Source organism: Balaenoptera ricei, chromosome 20 (assembly GCF_028023285.1).
Source record: "Balaenoptera ricei isolate mBalRic1 chromosome 20, mBalRic1.hap2, whole genome shotgun sequence".
NCBI lineage: Eukaryota > Metazoa > Chordata > Mammalia > Artiodactyla > Balaenopteridae > Balaenoptera > Balaenoptera ricei.
In genome coordinates this window covers 9920491-9941864 of record NC_082658.1, presented here as the reverse complement: position 1 = coordinate 9941864, position 21374 = coordinate 9920491, and the positions used below count along the sequence as shown (strand labels likewise).

Below are 21374 nucleotides of genomic sequence, written 5' to 3'. Positions count from 1 at the left end.
GAATCTAAAAAAAAAAAAAGAAAAAAAAAATGGTCAGAAGAACCTAGGGGCAAGACGGGAATAAAGATGCAGACCTACTAGAGAATGGACTTGAGGATACGGGGAGGGGGAAGTGTAAGCTGGGACAAAGTGAGAGAGTGGCACGGACATATATACACTACGAAACGTAAAATAGATAGCTAGTGGGAAGCAGCCGCATAGCAGCAGGAGATCAGCTCTGTGCTTTGTGACCACCTAGAGGGGTGGGATAGGGAGGATGGAAGGGAGAGAGATGCAAGAGGGAAGAGATATGGGGACATATGTATACGTATAACTGATTCACTTTGTTATAAAGCAGAAACTAACACACCATTGTAAAGCAATTATACTCTAATAAAGATGTTAAAAAAAAAAAGAAAAATAAATAAAAATGAATAAATTTATTTTTTTAAAAAAGACACTTTTCTAGACAAGGGTGGGGAAAAGCTGGATAAAAAAGGAAGAATCAGCTTAGAACCTAATGTAACTAACTAACTAACCTGTGCTGAGACTTAATCGTGGTCTGTTGTTTCTACCCTCTTCTATTGTCTTACATGATTTTTATGATATATTTGGGGAGAGTAGATTCAGTACTACAGAGAGTAGATCGCAGTAGATTCAGTTTCAGTGCCATGCTTGGCAAGTCGTGCACCCTGCTATGCCTTCAAGCAGAACTGTTCCACTGTGCTGCCCAGTAGAAACGTAATATGAGCCACAAATGCAGTGTTACTCTCCAGCAGCCCCTGTGAGCACAATTAAAATAATATTTTATTTACCAACTTATCATTTCAATGTGTAATCAATACAAAAAAGTATTAAAGAGATATGTTACTCTTTTGGTACAAAATGTGGTGTGTATTTTACACACACAGCCCATCTCAAACTGGGCTTAATCACATTTCAAGTGCTTCCTACCCACACTCGGCTTGTGACCACCACATCATACGGAGCCGTTCTCACTTACTGAGGCGCCTGCGCGAAGGATAGAAGCATCCAGGTACTGCCCCTCCCGTCTGGCAACATGGGGCCCTTTGCTGTGGCCCCCAAGGGAATGGGACCAACACTTGTGAGCCCCTCCTAAGCCCCAGGCGGGATGGGGTGCGCTTCAGTGACTATGGGACTTCACCCTCACAGCAGCCAGTGCATGGGCGAGGGTGTCCCCATTTTATTGGTGCTGAACGTGGCCTGAATAGGTTCAGTAACTGTGCAAAGTGGCCTGAGTGCTGTGTGGTGGGTTGGATCTGGGATTGGAGCCGGGCATGCCTGATGCCAACGCCTGTTCTTCCATCGACCACTGGCTGCCCGCGCGCTCAGAAGGACCGTTGTAGGGCCTTCCTACCCCGAGCCCCTGCTTTTAGAGGAGATGGAGTCTTGAGGAATGTGGAAGCGTTTTGTGGTGAGAACTGTGATGGGGAATTAAGTAACTTCGTTCTGATGAAAAGAGCTCATTTAAAAATATGATTCAAAAAATGTTGAAGGGTATAAAGCAGAGAGAGAAGTCCCCATAACCCCATCCTCAGAGTTAAACATTGTTTCAGTTTGGGGGTGTGTCCTTCTAGATTTTTTTTCTCTGTACATACTAGTCTCTCCCCTTCCCCCTCCAGAATGGCACAGAACTGTCATTCACGTTGCTTCTCTGTTGCCTCCCCCTCCCCTCTAGGGTCATGGACATCGCCCTGTGTCGGGGCTGGACCCAGTGAGGGAGCCGAGGCCTAGAGAGATGGATTAACCCAGGGGCCTGAGCCCCCCCACCCCTCAGGATGGAAATGGCCAGGGCCTGGCCAACAGTCCTCCCCTTTCATTCCTAGCCAACCTCATCTCATCTCAGGCAGCCTTTTCTCCCTTGTTTTTTTGTGACAGCTGTTCCTTTATCAGAGCTCTTCTCTGTGATCCACTATCCTTTCTAACCTTGGTCATCCTGACGGAGAATGGGAGCCAGATCCGTCCCCAGCAGTCGTTCATTTCTGACACTGGCTTCTCACCTCTTCCGTGGTACCTTTGTCCTTTTGCGGTCTCTGGATTGTATTTATTTTTGGCGCGGTGAAAGCTTTCTGAGTAATCCTCCCCTCCTTTTCTGTAGTTCCCAGTGACCTGACTGCAGACGAGCGCCAGGAGCTGGAGAACATTCGGCGGAGGAAGCAGGAGCTGCTGGCCGACATCCAGGTAGGAGCCGGGCCGCCACCTCGACCAGGTGTCTTCTCGTGACACCTTCTGACTTGGTCTCACCACGGTTCTGATAAAGTGCAGGTATTGATAACCAGCCTTGCTTAACAAGTGAGAGTGGAATCTCGGAGAGGAGGAGTGCTCTGTAAGCTGCACCCAGCTGGCCGGCTGTCAGGCTAGAGTGACAGGTCTCCTGACTGCGACTAGAACCCAGGCTTCAGGTTAAGTAGACCCATGTCCACATCCTGGCGGCCACTTTCTGGCAGGGCGATTCTAGATAGAGAATTTTGCCTCTTTGGTCTTCAGTTTCTTTATCTGTAAAATAGGAATGAAAACACCTGTTGATAGGTTGCCATTAGTTGGATGATTTTAGCCCCTGGGGAAGCCAATTCTTTTAGAATTCTCTGCTCTGTAAAACATTTGAGAGCTCAGGGACGGGGCTGGGGGGTGGGGTGGGCGGGGCACACCCTGTAACCCCAAGCTGCAAAGTGTATCGTCGGAAAGACAGGGTGTGCTCTAGTGTTGGTGTGAGTATACTTTGCTGTGGCCCTAGTTCTTTGATTCCTCCTTCACTGGTAAGTGCTGGGAAAGCTTAGCGGTTCTTCACTCAAAGCCCCCTCCAGCGTGACAGTCGTCCACTCTGAGGGCCTGCTTAGATGGGGGAGGGGTGGAAGGCAGAGCTGGGATCAGCGTTCCCTTTGCCAGCCACTTGGCGGCACTGTTGGCCCAGCACCAGCACTGCTGGCGGGGCAGCCTGGGCGCTGGGGGGAGTGGTTTATCCTGGGAATCTTCTGTCACCCGCTGTTCAGTGAGCTGCAGATGTGCTCCAGCAGACTGTGTTAAGGCCGCCGTTTTCAGTGGAAAAATACATACTGTACATAGTGTGTATGATTATAAATTTCTGTCCTAGACTGTAAACTCCTTGAGGTCAGGAGGTATCTTTTTCACCTTTGTATTCCCTAGAATGTTTACTATCTGGTAGGAACCCAAGAAATATTTGTTGAATAGATGAATTTTCCAAAAATTTTTAGATTTTGGGGGGGCGTCATCTTATTTAATTTCATTTTGCTTTATTTTAGTTTTTGGTTGGAGGGAGTTGTGTGAGATTTTAGAGATTTTAATTTGATCTGTATCTTCCTCCTGGTAATTCTGGGCTGTGTGTTTTGCAGAGGCTGAAGGATGAGATAGCAGAAGTAGCTAATGAAATTGAAAACCTGGGGTCCACAGAAGAGAGGTGAGTCTGTCCTCTTCCAAGTGGTTTTGTGGTTGTAGCATCGCCAAGTGCCAGCCTGCAATTGTACACACGTGGTGTATTTAAGAAGAAAGTGTGTTTTCTGCCCTCTTTGCCTAGCAAGCACGTACGTAACCATACTTTTTGCCTTCAGTGCAGGGACTTCTAAATGTGAGGGCTTTTGACATTGTTGGAAAGGCTGAACTGGAGAACTTGGCAGGTCCCCCAAAGCCTTAAACTGCCCTTAAATGGTCGTGTGAACTATTTCTTCCCTTCTCTTGTCCACTGTGTACCTATTCTCGAGTTTCTGTTTTTCCTTTTCGGTAAAGGAAAAGCTTAATGGATGCTGCCAATGCAGTTCCAGAAGGCTGGAGGCCCAGTTGTGTCTGGGTGTCATCACAAGCTTGCTGGTGCCTCCCTAAGACTTAAGAGAAGAGAACGTAGAAATGAGATTATAGCACAAAGTGACAAGGGGTGTCTACAGGTTATTTTCTTCTTTTAACTACGTGAAATCTTAGTTGCTTTGAGAGTTTAATTTTGAATGGGGTTCCCAGACCATTTTCTAACTGCTTAATGTCGTAAATGGGCTATTTCTAATTCACTACATGTCTGTATTTTTCTAAGCCTGAGTCTCCCTGTCTGGCTTCATGAGACTGTTTGATTTTGTTATTTTAAACTTGTGTGGGCAGGGCCATCAGGGATTAGTGAAGCTGCATGTCCTGCAGAAGTCGGCCAGCTCATCACATCCAGTCACTGCATTGTCAGTTCTGAATTATAGCTTTCTTACTTGCCATTAAAAAAAAACTGTAGCTTAAAAGAAATGGACAAATAGGAGTTCATCAGAATTTACAATTTCTGCTCTTATAAAATATACTCATAAAAGAAATGAATAGGCAAACCACAGATGAGGAGAAAATGCTTGCAATACCCGAGTTTGAAAAAGGACCTGTATCCAGAATATCTATAGAAAGAACACATAAAACTTACTAATAAAAAAACCGCTTAGGGACTTCCCTCGTGGTCCAGTGGTTAAGACTCCACGCTCCCAATGCAGGGAGCCCCGGTTCGATCCCTGGTCAGGGAACTAGATCCCGCATGCTGCAACTAAAAATCCCGCATGCCGCAACTAAAAAAGATCCCGCACGCTGCAACAAGGACCCCGCACGCGGCAACGAAGATCCTGCGTGCCGCAACTAAGACCCGGCGCAGCCAGACAAACAAACAAATAAATAAATAAATCAGCTTAACTAAAAAATGGGCAAAAAACTTGAACACTTTTATATGTATATAATAGACACATGAAAAATGCTCAGTATCATTAGTCATAAGGAGATGCTGCTTCACACCCACTAGGACGGCTGGCATTAAATAGACAGGTGGCGTCTCGAGTTGCCGAGAGCTGGTGAGAATAAGCAGTGTAAACACTGGGGAAAACGGGATGGCAGTTTCTCATAATGTTGACCATATATCCGTGCTGTGCCCAGCAATTCAGCTCCCAGGTATTTACTCAAGAGAAATGAGAGCGTGCCCACATGCACGAGGATATCTACAGTATTCTTATTTAAAATAGCCAAAAACTGGAATTAGCTTTAAATGTCTACCAGCAGATGAATGGACGAACAGATTGAGGCAATAAGCTATTAACTTACATAGCATACACTTCTGGGGTTTTGAAAATGCTCTAAAACTGGATTATGGTGATAGTTGCACAACTTAGTAAACTTAGTAAACATCATTCAGATGTGCACTCAAAATGGGTATGTTATATGATATGTAAACTATACCTCAATAAAGTTTTAAAAAATCATGTTAAAAAAAGAAACCCACTGCAGTAGGAGGAACAAATGAGCGTGGGGCCAGGGTCAGGATTTCAGTGTCCTTCCATAGTTAGACCTAAGTGTGCCTGTGCTTTCCTGGATAAATCTCAGAAATCCCTGCAAATCAGTGGACGCGTGTGGGGGTCATATCAGTCTTTCAAAAATTCTCGAATACCTGGAGTACTTAAATGGCTGTGGTGGTTGTTTTACAGGAAAAACATGCAGAGGAACAAACAGGTAGCCATGGGCAGGAAAAAATTCAACATGGATCCTAAAAAAGTAAGTGGAAAGGCAGCAGCCAGAGCCCATAGTCTGTAAGGTGGCGGTTTCCACGGTGTCAGCTGGAACCCAGGGGCACTGAGACAGCTTACCTGCCTGTTTGTAGAGTGCAGCTCATGTTGTGAGCCCTGCTTCCTGCAGAACTTGGAATTACTTAGTAGATACTTCCTCTGTGTCCAGAGCACCCACACCCGTTCTTCCTGTGCCCTTGTCTCCTTTCCGGACCTTCCTGGGGTCTAAGGCACCATTGGCATCTTTGCTGTCTTTCCAGGGGATCCAATTCTTAATAGAGAATGATCTGCTGAAGAACACTTGTGAAGACATCGCCCAGTTCTTGTATAAAGGTGAAGGGCTCAACAAAACAGCCATCGGTGACTACCTGGGGGAGAGGTAAGGCCTCCGGAGACACCTGTGGCAGGTTGGTCAGCAGTTAGTTACCTAGAGAAACAAACTCCAGGATGCTCCGAGCTTTGTCCCGAGGGGTGCTGGGGAACAGCAGCTGGCGTGCTTGGGGGCGGAAGGACTCCTCCTGTGTTCAGCTAGCAGACAGAGAGCTGCAGGTAGATGGCTGCCCGCCCCGCCCCGGCCACGGGGCCGCAGCGCTCAGCGTGGGAGGCGGCCGCGCGCTGGGGGTCGGGATGACCTTGGATTCTCAGCATCAGTGTCTGACTTCTGCTCTCCCCCCCCACCCCCGTATCTTTTGTTTCTCTTGCTAGAGATGAGTTTAACATCCAGGTTCTTCATGCGTTTGTGGAGCTACATGAGTTCACCGATCTCAACCTCGTCCAGGCCTTACGGTGAGTGCATTCAAAGCTAGCAACTTGTGGAGCGGGAGGCGGGTCTTTGGTTATGCGTCTGCCCTGGGCTGGCATTTTAATGAAATTTACCTTTGGCGGTTATTTGAGTATCTCGAAGCATCTTAAAGGAAAGTAGTCTGTTGGCCTATGATTGAAATGATTGGATGGTTAAAGGGAATTAAATTGAAAGCAAATTTTTGCAGAACTGTTCCTCAGGTCTTTCATTTAACATTTTGGAAACTGATGAATATTTACACTTTGAATCTTTCCCAATTTCGCTTTAGAAAACCCTTTAATTTCCTGCCCTAGGATAGGAAGTAGATAGTGTGCCCTTCATTTTAGAAGGAAAAAACTCAGCATTAATTTTTTTGCTAAATCTATTACCTGTGTCTTTTGAGAAATTGTCATTTGGTATTTTCACTGCCGTTAGTGTAAATGATATCTTTTGTGTTGTCATTTAGATAGATGAAAATAATCCAGAGTTAAATCTGTTGACCACAGGTCTCTCTTTGACTTAAAGGGATCAGTCATGAACGCTTTGATAGAAAATCTCTTTTCCTGCTATGTCATCTTTTTTTCTGGAAATTGGAGTTCTTTTAAAATGAGCATTATCTATATTTCAGTCGTGTATCAGTCTGAGGAGGAGAACCATTCTTTTGAATAGGAAAATCTTAATTGTTTTCTAAATGCATTCTCTCCGATCGAGAGAATGGTGATGTGGAGTAGTTAGCCTGCATCTGTTCAGAGTTACTTGACTGAAGGCTGAAGTCCCCCACGTCTCCCTTTGCCGCAGAAATCATTCACGGAGAAACAAATTATCTCCTCAAGTCCCATAACTTGCCCTGTCTTGACCTCCTAGGCAGTTCCTGTGGAGCTTCCGGCTGCCGGGAGAGGCCCAGAAGATTGACCGGATGATGGAGGCGTTTGCCCAGCGCTACTGTCAGTGCAACCACGGGGTGTTCCAGTCAACAGGTGAGCGGGGTGGGTGGGGGGGGGGCGTCCTCTCCTGCGGTTGGCAGTGCCTGCCAGGTTCTCTTCTAGGTACTAGGTCATTCCTAAAACAAAAGGGCTTAGGTTCTTGCCTAAGAACATTGCTTTAAATGGTATTTATAATAGTAAAAGGTTGGAAACTACCCAAATTCTAACAATAAGGTAGTAAGAATGTAAGTTAGGGTACCTCTGAATTATGAAGTATGCAACTACTAAAAATCATGTTTTTAAGAGGCTTTATTGACATGGAAAAACGCTAATAAGATTAGCCAAAAAGCAGACTTCAAAACAATGTATCTGTTTTCATTCTAATTGTGTTACAGTCTGTATCTGTGAGATACATTTGTGATAACCTTACACGTAGGCACATTTATGTAAGAAAGCAAAATAAGTTATTACTACGTGGTGAGATTATAGGCAGTTTATATCTTCTTTTTTATACATTGTGCTTTTCTGGTTTTCTCTGCTGTATGTGTTCTTCTTTTACAATCTGAAGAAATAAACATCTTTAAGTCTTGAATGCTTTATGTTCTTTCCCGTGCCTTGCTCTTTTCAGTGAACAGTATATAACCTTTCAGTTAGAGCATACCCAGGCGCTTGGATTTTGCCCATTCTTTTGAGAGCACTGCTTTTTATTCTCTATCTCATCCGGCGTTACTTGTTCTTTCGGGTGGGATGTTTCCTATCGGATTTTGCTTTTCTCTTTTAGACACTTGTTACGTCCTCTCATTTGCCATCATCATGTTGAACACCAGCCTGCATAACCCCAATGTCAAAGACAAGCCCACCGTGGAGAGGTTCATCGCCATGAATCGAGGCATCAACGACGGGGGAGACCTGCCCGAGGAGCTGCTCCGGGTGAGTTTGGCGCTGATTCAAGACTGTGGTCCCGGGTGGCGCTGATGGAGCGGACGGGAGGGACATGGGATCATCCAGTGTCTACTCGGACCATACACATAATTATGTGAATTTCATTAAGAAATTGGTAGTGAGGCCCAGTGAGGAGTCAGTGGGGGAAAGTGGTTTATAAATCTGAAACTAAAGGCTCGAATGGAAGTCGGGCTGATCTCTTTTCTTTCTTAATCGTCCATTAGGCATCTTATTTCTCTTGTCTCTGTGAGCCCCTAAAGGGAGAGATGTTCTCCATGCTACCAGTGCGTGGCACACAGTGACACTTACTAAATGAATGATGGGAAAGGGCGGGAGGAGAGGTATTTCTAGGATCAGAGACATGCAGTGTCATCTTTTATCCCAGAATCTGTATGAGAGCATAAAAAACGAACCCTTTAAAATCCCAGAAGATGATGGGAATGACCTTACTCACACTTTCTTCAACCCAGACCGAGAAGGCTGGCTATTGAAGCTCGGTAAGTGATGCCGTCTGGGTTGGGGCTCCTAACGCAGAAACTTAGAAACTTAGAAAGAAAGGACGTGTGTATGCACGCTCGCCCACCCGCGCCTGCACTGTGGCGAACAGGGGGTTGGTGCAGGAGGCGCTAAGGAGAGACTTTGGTATGAATTCGTACTGTTCTAACAAGATCGCCTCCAGAAAGGAAGTGAATGCACGGCTAGTGCCCCATGGGACGCACAGAGACTCCTGGGGACAGGCTTGCCCGCATAAGTACTGCCTACATGTGTTTGCGCTCCACATTTCCTCTCTGGGGCAGTTCCCGGAGGACCTGGTCCTTTTCCCTTCCCGGCCCCCTGGACCACTGGGAGGGCGGCCAGCTGTGCCCTTCTCTCTACTTCCCATCACGAGTTTGTATCCGGTGCTCCCGCCTCCCCCACCCCGGTGCATCCTCACTTCCTTCTGCATCTGGCTCCCCACAGGCAGCGTGCATGGCAAACCCAAGGCCCTGGCTGCAGCACAATCCACGGCACTCTTACTCATTCTTGGGCGCTGGTTTTTTTTTCCCCCCTCCTTTCCAATACAAATCAGCCACATTAATGATTTTGTTCATTCAGAAAAATTAAAAGTTATTCCTCTTCCCTCTGCCAAAAGTGAGCTTGTATTGCTGAGATTTGTGGTCATGCCTTGCCATGAAGGTGACCAAGTAACGAAAACGAAGGTTTTTATACATTCATATGCACATGTGATTATTTCATTAACCGTTTCAGAATGCAGAGAGAGCCCCCGGATGTAATGATGTTAATTTTTTGGCCACTGAGAGAGTACTCTCCTCTGTTTTCTTCTGCCTTGGCCTTTTGACGTGTGGGTTCCTGCATTATCAGGAGGTGTCATTAGAATGATCCTCCTCTACTATTTCAGCTCCTGGTCCCAGTGAGATTAGAAGTCCTTACACTCTATGCCATTATTGACACGTCTGGGAAGCGCTGAAATGAAATCTTCAATTTCTGACTAGTTCAGATGGCAGTAGGATTTGTATTCCCTTTTAACAGCATATCCTAAGTCCTCGTGTTTATACATAATGACTTAGTTCATAAATTCTCCTTAAGCACTACCTCACTGGTCGGAGTTTTAAATGTCTCTTGAATTTGTCAACATTTCATGTATCTTTAAGCCAGTAGACTTTTCGAAGTTAAGGCTCTAAAATTACTCACCCCAGAGGTGGCCACTCTGCTCTGCATCTTTATTGCCAAGTGGCTAGAGTTAAAAGGAAACCTGCTGGAAAATTTAAAAGTGCATCCAAGTTTGGATTTGCTTCCCCCTCCAGGGAAATTTGTTTAAATGCTAATACTAAGTGTTAGCTTTGACAGCCCAGATAGTAAAATTAGAACAGTACGAAGATTATCTTGGTTCTTACACCAGGATGACATGTAAATTCATGAGGCATCCCATATTTTTTAAAAAGAAAAAAATTTAACTAAATGTGAGACTCATTTTTAGGTCATTGCATTACTTTTTCCAGACCTCCACCAAACCCTCCTAAACTCTTCACGTTGTGTTTTCATTGTAGCACACTTCAGATCACCCCTTTGTATGTGTGTGCCACAGAAGGCAGGCCTTCCAGCCGTCTGCAATTGTGTGTATATGTCTGTGTATGCATATAACCGTAAGATTGTGTATTCTTGTGTATACACATATGTACATATGTATTCACAGGCTTGTGTGTGAGCATTTTTACACACACTTTAAAAAGAGGTAGCCATCCGAAGAGAGACATTTAATTTTCCCCAAAGTAATCTTCACTGTCTTTGCTCTGGATTCAGGATATACTAATAAACGTCAGCTTGGTGAGAGCTGATTTGTGGCATCTTTGAGGCCAGGATTTTGGTGGTGCCTCAGATCTTGTCTTTACCAGATGGGATGTGGCAGATGAGACCAGCCCCTCATTCACACGCTGGACAGTGGCGTTTGCCCTGTTGCTGTCTTTATGTCCCATCCCCACGAGGCAGACATGAATGACTAATACAGTGCACCTTAAGATTAAGGAGTCGGGTTTAATTTCTTTGTTTTAATTTTCTTTTCTCCCTCATTTGTATGTTTCCATGATTTTGGCTCTCCTTTTCCTTGCCCCAAACTCCAGGAGGTATGTAATCCCCTCAACCTGCTCGCTCGCTCTGCCCAGGCCACTGTAATCGCTGCAGCGTTTTCTTATTTTGTTACTTTTGATTATTTTGTTTTAAATTGCTGGTGGTAGTCTTAATGCTGCTTCTAACTTACCGTACAGTCCCTAGGGAACTGGTCAGGATTGGGGGTGCGGAGTGATTTTCACGTTTCCCTTGGAGGGGTAGTGCATAGTGCATCCAACAGCTGGGCACCCAGATGTGGGATAATTTGAACTCTCCCAAGTGCAGTAGTGCAAGAAAACACACTAAGAGTGGATTTGTAAAAGCAGACAAAGTATTCACTGAATTGTCTCTCGGAATTATTGGCCAGGCGTATGCTATATTACTGACTCAAACTGACACTCAGGAACTTCAGAGATTTCTGACGTGGAGCAGAGGAGGGGGAGGAGGTTGTGATCCCCGCAGTTGTGTGCTCCGGGCACACGTGCCGTGACCAGAGAAGCAAACCAGGAAAATAAATAAATTAGACAACATAGGACATTTGCCTTTGCATGAAAAAGGGAAATGGTGTTTCTTCAACTCAGAATGAGGCCAGGTAAAGTTAAAAAAGATAAAACCCCCAAATCCCTTCTTGAAGTCCTTCCGTTTAATCTCCTGTGTTTTAGGGGAGGGCATTACAACCTCGGCTCTGTTTTTTATGTTTTGTTTTGTTTTTCTCCCTCCTCTTTTTCAATGAGTCATCGTTCAAACCCCCAAATTGGCCTCGTAGTTATGTCATTGGCATCTGCTCTCCACTTGCTGATTCAGGGAAACATGTTTTCTAGATGAGGAGTCCTCAGGTGTCTGCTTCAGCCTCACTTGAGCAGAGCCTCAAGGGAAAGAACGGCCCCAACGCTGACATTTATGAAACGTTTCCGGGCCTTGTCCGGTGGTTCCCACCCAGCTCCGGGGGAGCCAGCGTCTGGCCTTTACATCTACGGGGTAGAGGCCCGCAGGCTGGGAGGTGGTCCTGTGAGTTCCTCAGGGACTGTCCTAGGTGCGCGCATCGGTCTGTCTGCTTGTTTCATGTCTGTTTCCCTTTCAACATGAAATGTGCCCCTGGGACCGCGTGATGCTTCACGGTACGGGTCTCGTTAATGCAGCAGGTTGTCGGGAAGGGACATAGCCAAGCTTTCATCACCAGGGAGAGGATTTGTCTGGCTTTGCTTTCGTCCTAGATTTCCTCCCATCTTCTTCCTTGTGACATCTGACCCCTCTTCCATGACCTCCTGAGCCCCAGGTGCCCCCGGGGTGGTCCTGTGAGGGGAGCGCATGGCAGTGGGCCTGGGTTGAGGTGTCCTGTGTGCTGAGCCCCAGGTGGGGGTGAAGGCCCAAGAGGCAGAAGAGCTGCTTTCTCGGGTTCTGAAAGGGGGAAGGGGGTTTCCTTTATTATGACAAATTGGCTCCAGTTCTAAGTATATTCCTTGTGTTCTTTCTCCTCCTGATTTATTTCGGTTCTGCCCAGCCTTTCCCATTTCCTTACGCATGTCCTATTTCCATCCATGTTTTTCTTGATTCACGCCCTAGGGCCTTAGGGGCCAGAGGCACGTGCTCACAGAAGCTGACAGTTGCTGTGCACAGAGAGTCGAGTTGGTCTTCGCTTGACAGCAGCAGGGGGTGTGGGTGGGGGCGTAGCGCGTGCTGGCTCAGGACCAAACTCCTTCCGTGAGGCGGTGCCATTGAGAACCTCGGCAATTCGTGATCAGTCGCTTAACCTCTCAGAGTTCGGGCACCCAAGCAGAGCCGTGCAAGGGGCCCAAAAGTCCAGTAGTCCTCAAAACTGCTACCAGGACCGACGCTGGACACTTCATTTCCGTGGCAGGATTTGCGTTGCTCCAGCAGTCGGATCCTTTGAGGAAACCTGGCGTGATCACACGGCCACGTCCTGGATCACACGGCCACGTCCTGGATCACATGGCCACGTCCTGGCAGCTGGGATACTCCTTCTGAACCCTGTGCTCAGCTGTTCGTGGTGCGGGGCAAGCAAGGAAGCGTGGCTGGGGTCACTAGATTTACACCCTGTGGTCCTTGTTCTTTGTGAGGTTTGGAGGAGTGATGTTCTCTGTAGGTTAAGTCAGCAAAGGAGCATATCCTGTCCAGGGCAGTAAGAAGTGTTTATGAAATGCTGTGTGTATCTCACCACATGCAGGCCTTTCATATGGTTCATGTTCAGAAAGCTTTCCCTGGACCCGGTGTAAGTCGAGGAGAAGAAAGGCTTTGCTCATGGTCAGATTGAGAGCAGGATGTGCCTTCACTCACCGAGGCCATAGTGAACTTTCCCTTCCTTTGTGTCATCTTGGGATAACTTCATGACCCCGGTGATTCTTCTTATTGAGAAGGACTAAGGGAACCTTCAACAGCTCACAGCCACCCGCGAGAGCTCACTTGGCCTGTGGCCTCCTCCTCCAGTTATTTTTGTTTCAAGATTCCGGTGAGAAGTCCAGAATTGAATAGGGACCTCTGCTTACCAGTGGATTCTTCCCTGATCCAGGGATCCTGCTTTGTCCCACCCAGGACTCGGGGGGAATTTAGGACACTGGCCCAGAAACCTAAAAAGCCAGTGTAGAAACGCACTACAGTCAGGAAGGTGGGGTAGAAGGTGAAACCGTAGGAACTTGGGTCCCACGTTCCAGGAGAGCTGGATCTGATTGTGAGGGGATTAAAATGTCTTACTTACTGGTTCCTCCTCCTGTCCCGTTCTGATAAAACCCTGGGCTGGTGGACCCGCAGTGTAGCGTAGCCAGGGCGCTGACCCTCTCCCCTCCTCTTGTGTTCGCCCATTTCCACCGCATCCATAGGCTTCTGCTGACGCTTCTCTGGTCCATCACCGTCCCAGCTCCCTCCCCAGCCCGTGCTCTCATCTGCTGTCCTGATGTCATCTGCAGGGGGCCACCCAACTTGCTTGCTCTGCTTGTACCCACAGACTTTCACGCTGTGAAAGGTGCTTCTGTTTTGGCTCTGTGTCTCGTTACTGATGTAAATCTGCCATGGTCTCAGTGTCTTCCTGGCGCCCTGCCCCCGCTTCCTCGTCCTGCACCCTCTCTGGGGGCAGAGCTTCGAGCCCCCCGGAGCCTGCGCTGGCTGGTTGACTCCTATCCAACACGCATCTCTCTTTGCTCTGCAGGTGGCAGGGTAAAGACTTGGAAAAGACGCTGGTTCATTCTGACTGACAACTGCCTTTACTACTTTGAGTACACGACGGTGAGCGCCTGCTTGGTCAGCTGGGACGGGGGTGGACCAGGCCTTGTGTTTAAACGGCTCTAATGAGACAGAGTTGGAGGACACAGGGGGAGACAGTCAGATTTGTCCTGCTGCATCTTTGGGGCACTAGGAGAGTTTATGTGAAGTGGAAGGGCTAAGACGAATCTCAAGAGAGGAGCCCGGGTGTGGTGTGGGGTGTCTGGCCACAGGAACCGTAGCTCAGAGCTGACATCCACTTCTCCGTTGGGACACGAGGCGCCCTGCCAGGAGACAGTGGCAGACAACATCATACACGGCCTTAGAAATGGGTTGTAGAGCCGAGCTAGAAAGAATGAACTTGGACCCATGGCCAAGAGAGAGTTTGTGGCCCCATTGAAAGGGAAACAAAGGTAATTGTGATTCTGTGGTAGCAGAAATACTGAAGCACTTGATTTAGAAGAAACAGCCAAGGGGCAAAATATGTAATAGAGGAAAAGAAAGTGAAATGAAATGGGAGATTACCTGGAGTTTTAAGAAATTGACGTTTACTTAAACTGAAAGTTTTGTTGGTTTTTATTTAGTGGGAATGGAATTACAATACATACAATTCTATGAGAATAAAGATGGTACAGAGTCTATGAGAGTAAAGACTGTACAGTAAAACCTTTTCCGAAGCTCCCTCTAGGAGCCCCCAGGAGGCCCAGCAGGTTGGTAGCCGCAGGTTGGAGCCCGCTCAGACGGGCTCCCCACAGCTGGAGGCCCTCGTTTCTGCCCTGTTCCCTGGTCATCGGAAGAGCAAACCATATACCACTGGCAGCACTGGAATGTGTCTTAAGTAAATCAGGGCAGTTGAGATGCTACTGAGAAAACGAAGGTTCAGAAGCATCTTTTATAATAAAGATATTAGAGCAAGATGGGATGAGAGTCCTGGCAGTGTCTGTGTGAAGCTCGCTAGGAGCCAGGATGCAGGTCCACGCCTGGCCCTTTGCAGCTTGGCGGTGAAGCGGGTTTCCACTGTGTTCCACACTGTGGTTCTGCAGCTTGCAGACGTCGTGTGGATGTGGCTTCTCACGTGGGGAGTGAGAGTCATGACAGTGTCAGCTCAGAATTCAGTCACTCAGCAATTTCCAAGGGAATGCTGACCAGGATTTTGTGCGTTATGGGGGCTAAACCCATGCCACGTACGTTCTGCAACTGGCTTTGCTTTTCTGTTATTAAAATCCTTTCAATTATGAGAGTACTGTATTTCAAATACCCAAAACAGTACAAAGATAGATTTTTTTTTCACCCCCCAAAGTACCACTGTGAACAGCTTGGTAAATTTCTTTCTCTTTTGCCCCTGTCCCCCCGCCCCATGTATTAACTTTTTTTTTCTAGACCGGTGACATCTTTAAAATCCTGTTTAAATCTTTTTCACTGGTCTCTGGGTTAATATGAACCATGTGCGGGGCATCTAAACAGTGCACCCCTAAGTCCCGGGACAGTCTCAGTGGTAATGCAGTGAGATTCTAGAATCTTGTGGTTCTTCATGACGCCGACCATGGTGGCGTTAGCTGAATTCAGTCTAGCAGCGCACCGGCATTTTATCAGGCAGTGGGAATCCAGAGAAAACGTTTCTGAAGATGCCGAGGGGGGAGCCTCAGGGTTAATTTAAGATGGTAGGTGGAGATAACCACACAGAAATTACCTGACAAAGAGGAAAAATCTAGTAGAAATAAGTGGGGACGTAGCAGCCGGATGAGGAAAGGGCAGAACTCATTCACCGCACTTCGCAGTAGGCAGCAGGGGCCGCGGCACAGCCCGGAGCCAGCAGAAGGCCCCTTGCTGCATGGCCAGGCACAACCAGCCCCAGACCTCCCCGTGCCCAAGTCTGGGAGAAGTAAACTGAGTAAGAATTCTTCCCTCCTCCCCCTTCGGATGGAGGAGTGGTGAGGTCTGCTGCAGGGTAGAAACCGGGGAAACGGGAAAAGTGGAAAAACAGGACTCACTTTCTGCGATATCAGTGAAAGCTCCGGGTGTGTGTTCATGTAAGAAGACTGTCCGTGGGGGGTGTGCGGTGAGCATCAGCTCCAAGAGATGCCGGACACCAGCACCCCAGGGGAGAGTTGGGGCTCGGGGTGTCTGAGGGGGGCGCTCCCTCCACTCGCTTCTCTCCTGAGACTCTGGAAGTGGCCAGAACACCAATAGCTGGCTCTCCAGTAGTTTCAGACTTAAATGAGACCCAAAACTATATATTAAGAATATGACTATATAATTGTAGAATTATAGCTTATTTATTAACACATAAGTTAAAACTTTAAGGGATGATTAGCTAGAAATGTAATCACTATCCTAGAGGAGAGGCTTGAGACAGTCATAGAGATTGTGTCTGAAAGACAAGCATTAAAACAATTAAGGGCAAGCTAACAGGTGCGGAGGACAGATGGGGGTGATCCCAATACCAGAATGAATGGGACCTGCAAATGCAAAGACAAGTTATGAGATTATTTCCCTAAAAAGGAGAAACAAACCTGAATCTGCAGATCGAAAGAGTGCATATGGTATTTTAGGAACATCTGTCCTAGGAAGCTTGGTGCCAAGGCATAGCCCAGTTAAACTGTTGAACTTGGAACAAAGTCTTTGGCCATTGGTTGTCTGGACATCAGGGAGAAGAGGTGAAGGCTGATGGCCCGGCAGGTGTGGGAGTGGCCTTTGCTGAGATGGGAAGCCCTGGAGGAGGGCCAGTTGGGGGTGAGGGGACGCAGGGCTCTGTTCTGGACAGGAGTTTAGGTGCTTTCTGGTCCAGGTGGAGTTGTCAGGCAGGCAGTGTCTCTTTGAGGATCCTACAGTCTGGAGGGGGGAGGTGAGGCTGGAGATAGTGAGAAGGTAGTGACACACGACACGACTATAGTCCAGGCGTTGCGGGCACAGAACAGGGGCACCTCGGGTGAGACTTGAGCTTCCTAGGGTTGCTGACACTGGAACTGAGGCTTGAAAGATGAGTAGGCGGGCCAGACAAAGAAGCAGGATAATTTTTGTGTGAAAGGGGCTTACATGTTCCCCACTGGAGGGCCACCCACAGCTCTTGTCACACTCACTCTTTCAGAGCATCTGTGGAAGCTCCTCCTCCAAAGGCTTTTCGGTCTTAGGGATTCATATGTGGTATGTTGACAACACCCACACGTTTCTTGACCCTATTCTTGTTTTTAAAGCTGCTCTGTGGACTTCATGTCGTGGAGGAGTCACGGGAGCTGGGCTGAGTTGCCGGGAGGAAGGTAACAGGACATGCGTTCATAAACTGAGCAGTTAGGTCTTCTCTCTCCAATTCTTCTGCAGGATAAGGAGCCCCGTGGAATTATCCCATTAGAGAACCTGAGTATCCGGGAGGTGGAAGACTCCAAAAAACCAGTGAGTATTTTTTGGTGAGATGTTTTGGGGGGACAGAAGGGATGGGCATAGCAGCTGTTGGACACAGGAAGAAGTTGCAGAGGTTTACAGTTGACCCTTGGACAACAAAGTTGGGGCTGTGTGGGTCCCCTGACACGTGGACTGTTCTCAGTGGTGACTCCTACGGTAGAGTGCCGTGTGTGCTTGGCTAAGTCCGCGGGTGCTGAGGCACTGCTGTACGGACGGAGGCCGACTGTCGGTCGTACGTGGATTCTTAATTGCGCGGAAGGTCAGCACCCACCCCCGCCTTACTCAAGGGTCAGCTGTACTTGAGAAAAACCCCGGAAGTACTCATATGATTTAATTTAAGTTAGCCTAACTTTTAAAATTATCTTTACAGTTCAAGCCAAAGGTGAGACTAAATAACCTCTTTCATTCTGTCCATCAGCTTTAGTGTCATTTACTGAATATCACACGAGGTATAGAATTGTCCTTCCTTAAAAGGCAGCATCAAGCTCTCATGATTGGACCACCTATTTTATGATCTTCAGATCGCTTATAAATATTTTTCCTCTGTTTTGGAATATCGTATTGCTGGCTTGGCTTTAAAAGGCATTAAGCTACCTGCAGTTCGCTCCATATTTTCTATATATTAGGAGTAGAGCTACCATGTATCATCTGCTCAATATCTTTGCTAATAAAACCTATTTATATACAATCTACATCCTCCAGAATTCCACTTCTAGGCTCCTCTTTTCCAAAGGAAAACATATGTTGGCTATATTTTATGAAGGTGAGACTAAAGAAAGAAGTTAACTTTTTTTTTTTTTTTGGAAATAAAAATTTGCTTTTTGGGAAATAAATTAACTTTTTTCTTGGTCAGCAGCTTTCTTAGATCTTTGTCGCTCTCTCCCTCTCTTTCTTAATTCTCAGAACTGCTTTGAGCTTTACATCCCCGACAACAAAGACCAAGTGATTAAGGCCTGTAAGACGGAGGCTGACGGGCGAGTGGTGGAGGGGAACCACACGGTGTACCGCATCTCGGCCCCGACGCCTGAGGAGAAGGAGGACTGGATCAAGTGCATCAAGTAGGTGGCCGATGAAGGTGGCGACCTCGCCTCTCAGATAGTGACGCTCCAGCTGTCCCGTGGGCTGCCCATCCCGCCTCTGCGCCCCGCGTGCTGAATCCTTAGCGAGTAGTTTGACTGTGATTCCCCAGTGACTTTTTCCCTGGGTCTCTGGATTCTTGACCATTGAGCGTTTTTAAGAGCGCGCCTCACATCTAGGTTTCCCAAGTGCAGCTCATGGCCCCAAAGAGGGGACAGGTGGGCAGGCTTATAGGCACAGGTGCCACTGGCCAGACTGGCCTTTTCATGTCTTAGGAAGTGGGTTTTGTCTTCATGGTGGCAGCTCAGCGGGGATTGTAACCGTTCCCTTTTATAATTTCTTAATCCTGTGAGACACTGTCGTCCCATTTACAGATGGGCAGACTGAGGCCCATAGAGGGTAAGTAATGAATGCTTGTCAGAGTCACATGGCCATGACCCGGGGTTGCGAGGCAGAGCCTCACGCTCCCTGCTGCGCTGTGAGGAAGCGGTGGTTCTGGGGGAAGGGAGGTGTACACGGATCCTCGGGTCCAGGGCTCCTCCTGGTCCTCGCGCCACCTGTTTCACCGCGCTTTATCACGGGGGGTTGGGGGGGTGCCCTGCCCCGGCAGCTCCTCCTCCCCACTCCTCCCTGGGGCTTCCGTGAGCCCTGTCCCGCCCACCAGCACACCCACCGCCCATCGCCACACCCGTCTCGGTGGCACTTGCTCCTGGGAGTGCGTCCTCGCTCTCCCCGCCAGGGCTGCGTCCATCAGACAGGACCCCGCCGTTTCCTTCGGGCGTCCCCTTACTGGGCCTCGAGACTTCCCCTGGAGACCAGTGAGGCCGCACTGACCGGTGACCGAGGCCCTGCAGGTCCTGCGTCGCCCCAAGTGATGGGCCTTCTCCCGCCGGGGCCACGGCCTGCTCCTGAGGGGCTGGGCATGCTCTAGTTTTTGTGGTGGTTTTGGCACCTCTCCTAAAACAAGTGTAGTGTTTGGGCCAGGGTTAAATAGTGAATAAACGGCTGAAGGGGGGAGAGGTGATGGTGGGGGGAAGGAGCAGATCGTTTATTCCCACACAAAGAGTCTCTGAAAGTTGTGCGGTTCAGACGGGCGGGACAGGAGAGCACCGGTTCGGAGTCAGGCCAGCCCGTGCCGAGTTCCCGCTCTGACTCTCGGCGTCGCCTGCCCTCCTCCCAGACCCCCAGCTTTCTCACCACACAGCAGTGAGAGGCGGGGCTCCCGGGGGACTCCCGGGGGACTCCCGGGGACGTCGCCGCGCCCTTCCGGACGATGGTGTTAAGGCACAAGGCTGTTCTGAGGGTGAGGCAGGTGGCGCAGCGCTGTGCTCAGCGCGCCGCCTGGACCCTGGTAGCCCTGGGTGGTGACGGCTGTCGGAAGTGTGGTGTCATCAGGGGCCGTCCCACGTGCCGTGGAGCCCACGAGGCACCGCAGCGTTTCTGGCGTCACCACCAATAATGAGGCTCTGGGGTCCTCTGTGCTGGACGCGCCCTGAGGTCTGCGTGGAGGAGTAGCAGCGCCTTGGGGACAGGTGGCCACGGAGAGCTCCTTACCCATGTCCCCGTGCCCTTTTTCTTACCACATGTTTTTTAAAAAAATACTCGACTCTTTAATCCTTATGAAATGTATTTTTTGCATGTGGTTTGAAGTAAAGGATGTAACCTTATTTTCTCAAGTGAGTGGCTGATTGTCCTGATACCGTTTATTACTCCATCTTGCCCAGTCTGAAGTGCTCTCTTTAGTGTGGACCAACTTCCCGTGTGTGCGCGGTGCGCGCGTCCCTTGTGGCTCTGGGTCTGTGTGCTGTCCTGCGTGATCATTGGGGCATCAGAGCGTGTGTGGACAGGGCATTGTGGGTAGCCTCCCCCGACTCATCGTTCTTCCAAAAAGGCTTTGTCTGCAGGTGTACGTTCTGTCTTTCATGTCATTGTACTTCGGTAGCCAGAGAAGCCGAGCCCTCCTTACGGCCACGCTTGGAATGGTTCAGTCCCTCCATCGAGGTGAATGCAGAGCCTTCTCGGGGGTGGTTCCCGGGGTCTGCCCGGAGCTGGCCTCATCTCCCTGTGGGATTGCAGACACTGTTCCAGCTCCACAGCTCAGCGCCCTTAACCCTCTCCAGAGCCCTGCGAAGGTGGGTGCCGCAGGATGGTTGTCCCCAGGTGACAGATGAGGACACAGGCACAGCGAGGTGAATTCAGTCGTCCCGAGCCTTCTGACTCAGGGAGCCGTCCTCCTCCACGTGCGGCGCTCAGCTCCAGCCGCCCTTGGCTCTGACGCTCCCCCAGTGAAAATGTTGGGGCAGAGGCGCCAGAGGAGGGACCTGATCGGATGGAAGCTCTTTGCGATGTCGCTGGAGAGGTTTTGCAGAAGGTCAAGTTGCAGGCACGTTTTCTCTCATCAGTGCTCTTCCCAGGAGTGTCCAGCTACCTCGGTCCTGGTGCTCTGGGGACGTGGTCACACAGGATCGCGTGTCTCTGCAGACAGACCTGCAGCGGAGCGACGGTGGCCGCTGAGGGAGAGCTCCTGCTGCCTGGTGTCGTCTCCGCTCTGCCTTCCCAGGGCTGGGGCGGAGTGTCTCCAGGGACCGTGTGAGGACGGCCGTGAGAAGGAGCACACGTATGTGCAAGGCCGGGGCAGAGCTTCCAGCCCCAAGCCCTTCACTGCGCCCTGGCCCCCCCGTCGCGTGGACTGGAGATGTGCCGCGGCGTCCCTGGGGGCTTGGCCCACCCAGGAAGCGGAGGTGGACCCACCCTAATGCTCTGAAGGTGGAAGCAGGATTCCCTCCCTTGCACTCCGAGCGGTCAGATGCCTGCGTGGCGGGGTCCCTCGGGATGCGTTCCGGGCCCTGTCCAGCTCCTGCCTCCCCCGGAGCTGAGTTGCTGTTTCACACGGACACATCCTCTCTGTGAACGGGG

The 21374-nt window shown here is 49.1% G+C and overlaps 1 protein-coding gene and 1 non-coding gene across 2 annotated transcripts in view; both read left to right on the top strand.

The window, feature by feature from the left end:
- Window positions 1-21374, top strand: part of CYTH1 (cytohesin 1) — an 81060-nt gene that overhangs the window by 56978 nt on the left and 2708 nt on the right. The window contains exons 2-12 of the mRNA XM_059906807.1: window positions 2099-2181; window positions 3351-3415; window positions 5442-5508; window positions 5780-5898; window positions 6225-6305; window positions 7165-7277; window positions 8005-8153; window positions 8551-8662; window positions 13930-14006; window positions 17301-17372; window positions 18285-18439. Of these exons, the coding sequence (XP_059762790.1) occupies window positions 2099-2181; window positions 3351-3415; window positions 5442-5508; window positions 5780-5898; window positions 6225-6305; window positions 7165-7277; window positions 8005-8153; window positions 8551-8662; window positions 13930-14006; window positions 17301-17372; window positions 18285-18439 (1093 nt within the window). The remainder of the gene's footprint in view (window positions 1-2098; window positions 2182-3350; window positions 3416-5441; window positions 5509-5779; window positions 5899-6224; window positions 6306-7164; window positions 7278-8004; window positions 8154-8550; window positions 8663-13929; window positions 14007-17300; window positions 17373-18284; window positions 18440-21374) is intronic.
- LOC132356324 (U6 spliceosomal RNA) lies at window positions 9998-10101 on the top strand. Its single transcript, XR_009499840.1, has one exon. It is a non-coding gene; the product is annotated as a U6 spliceosomal RNA (small nuclear RNA).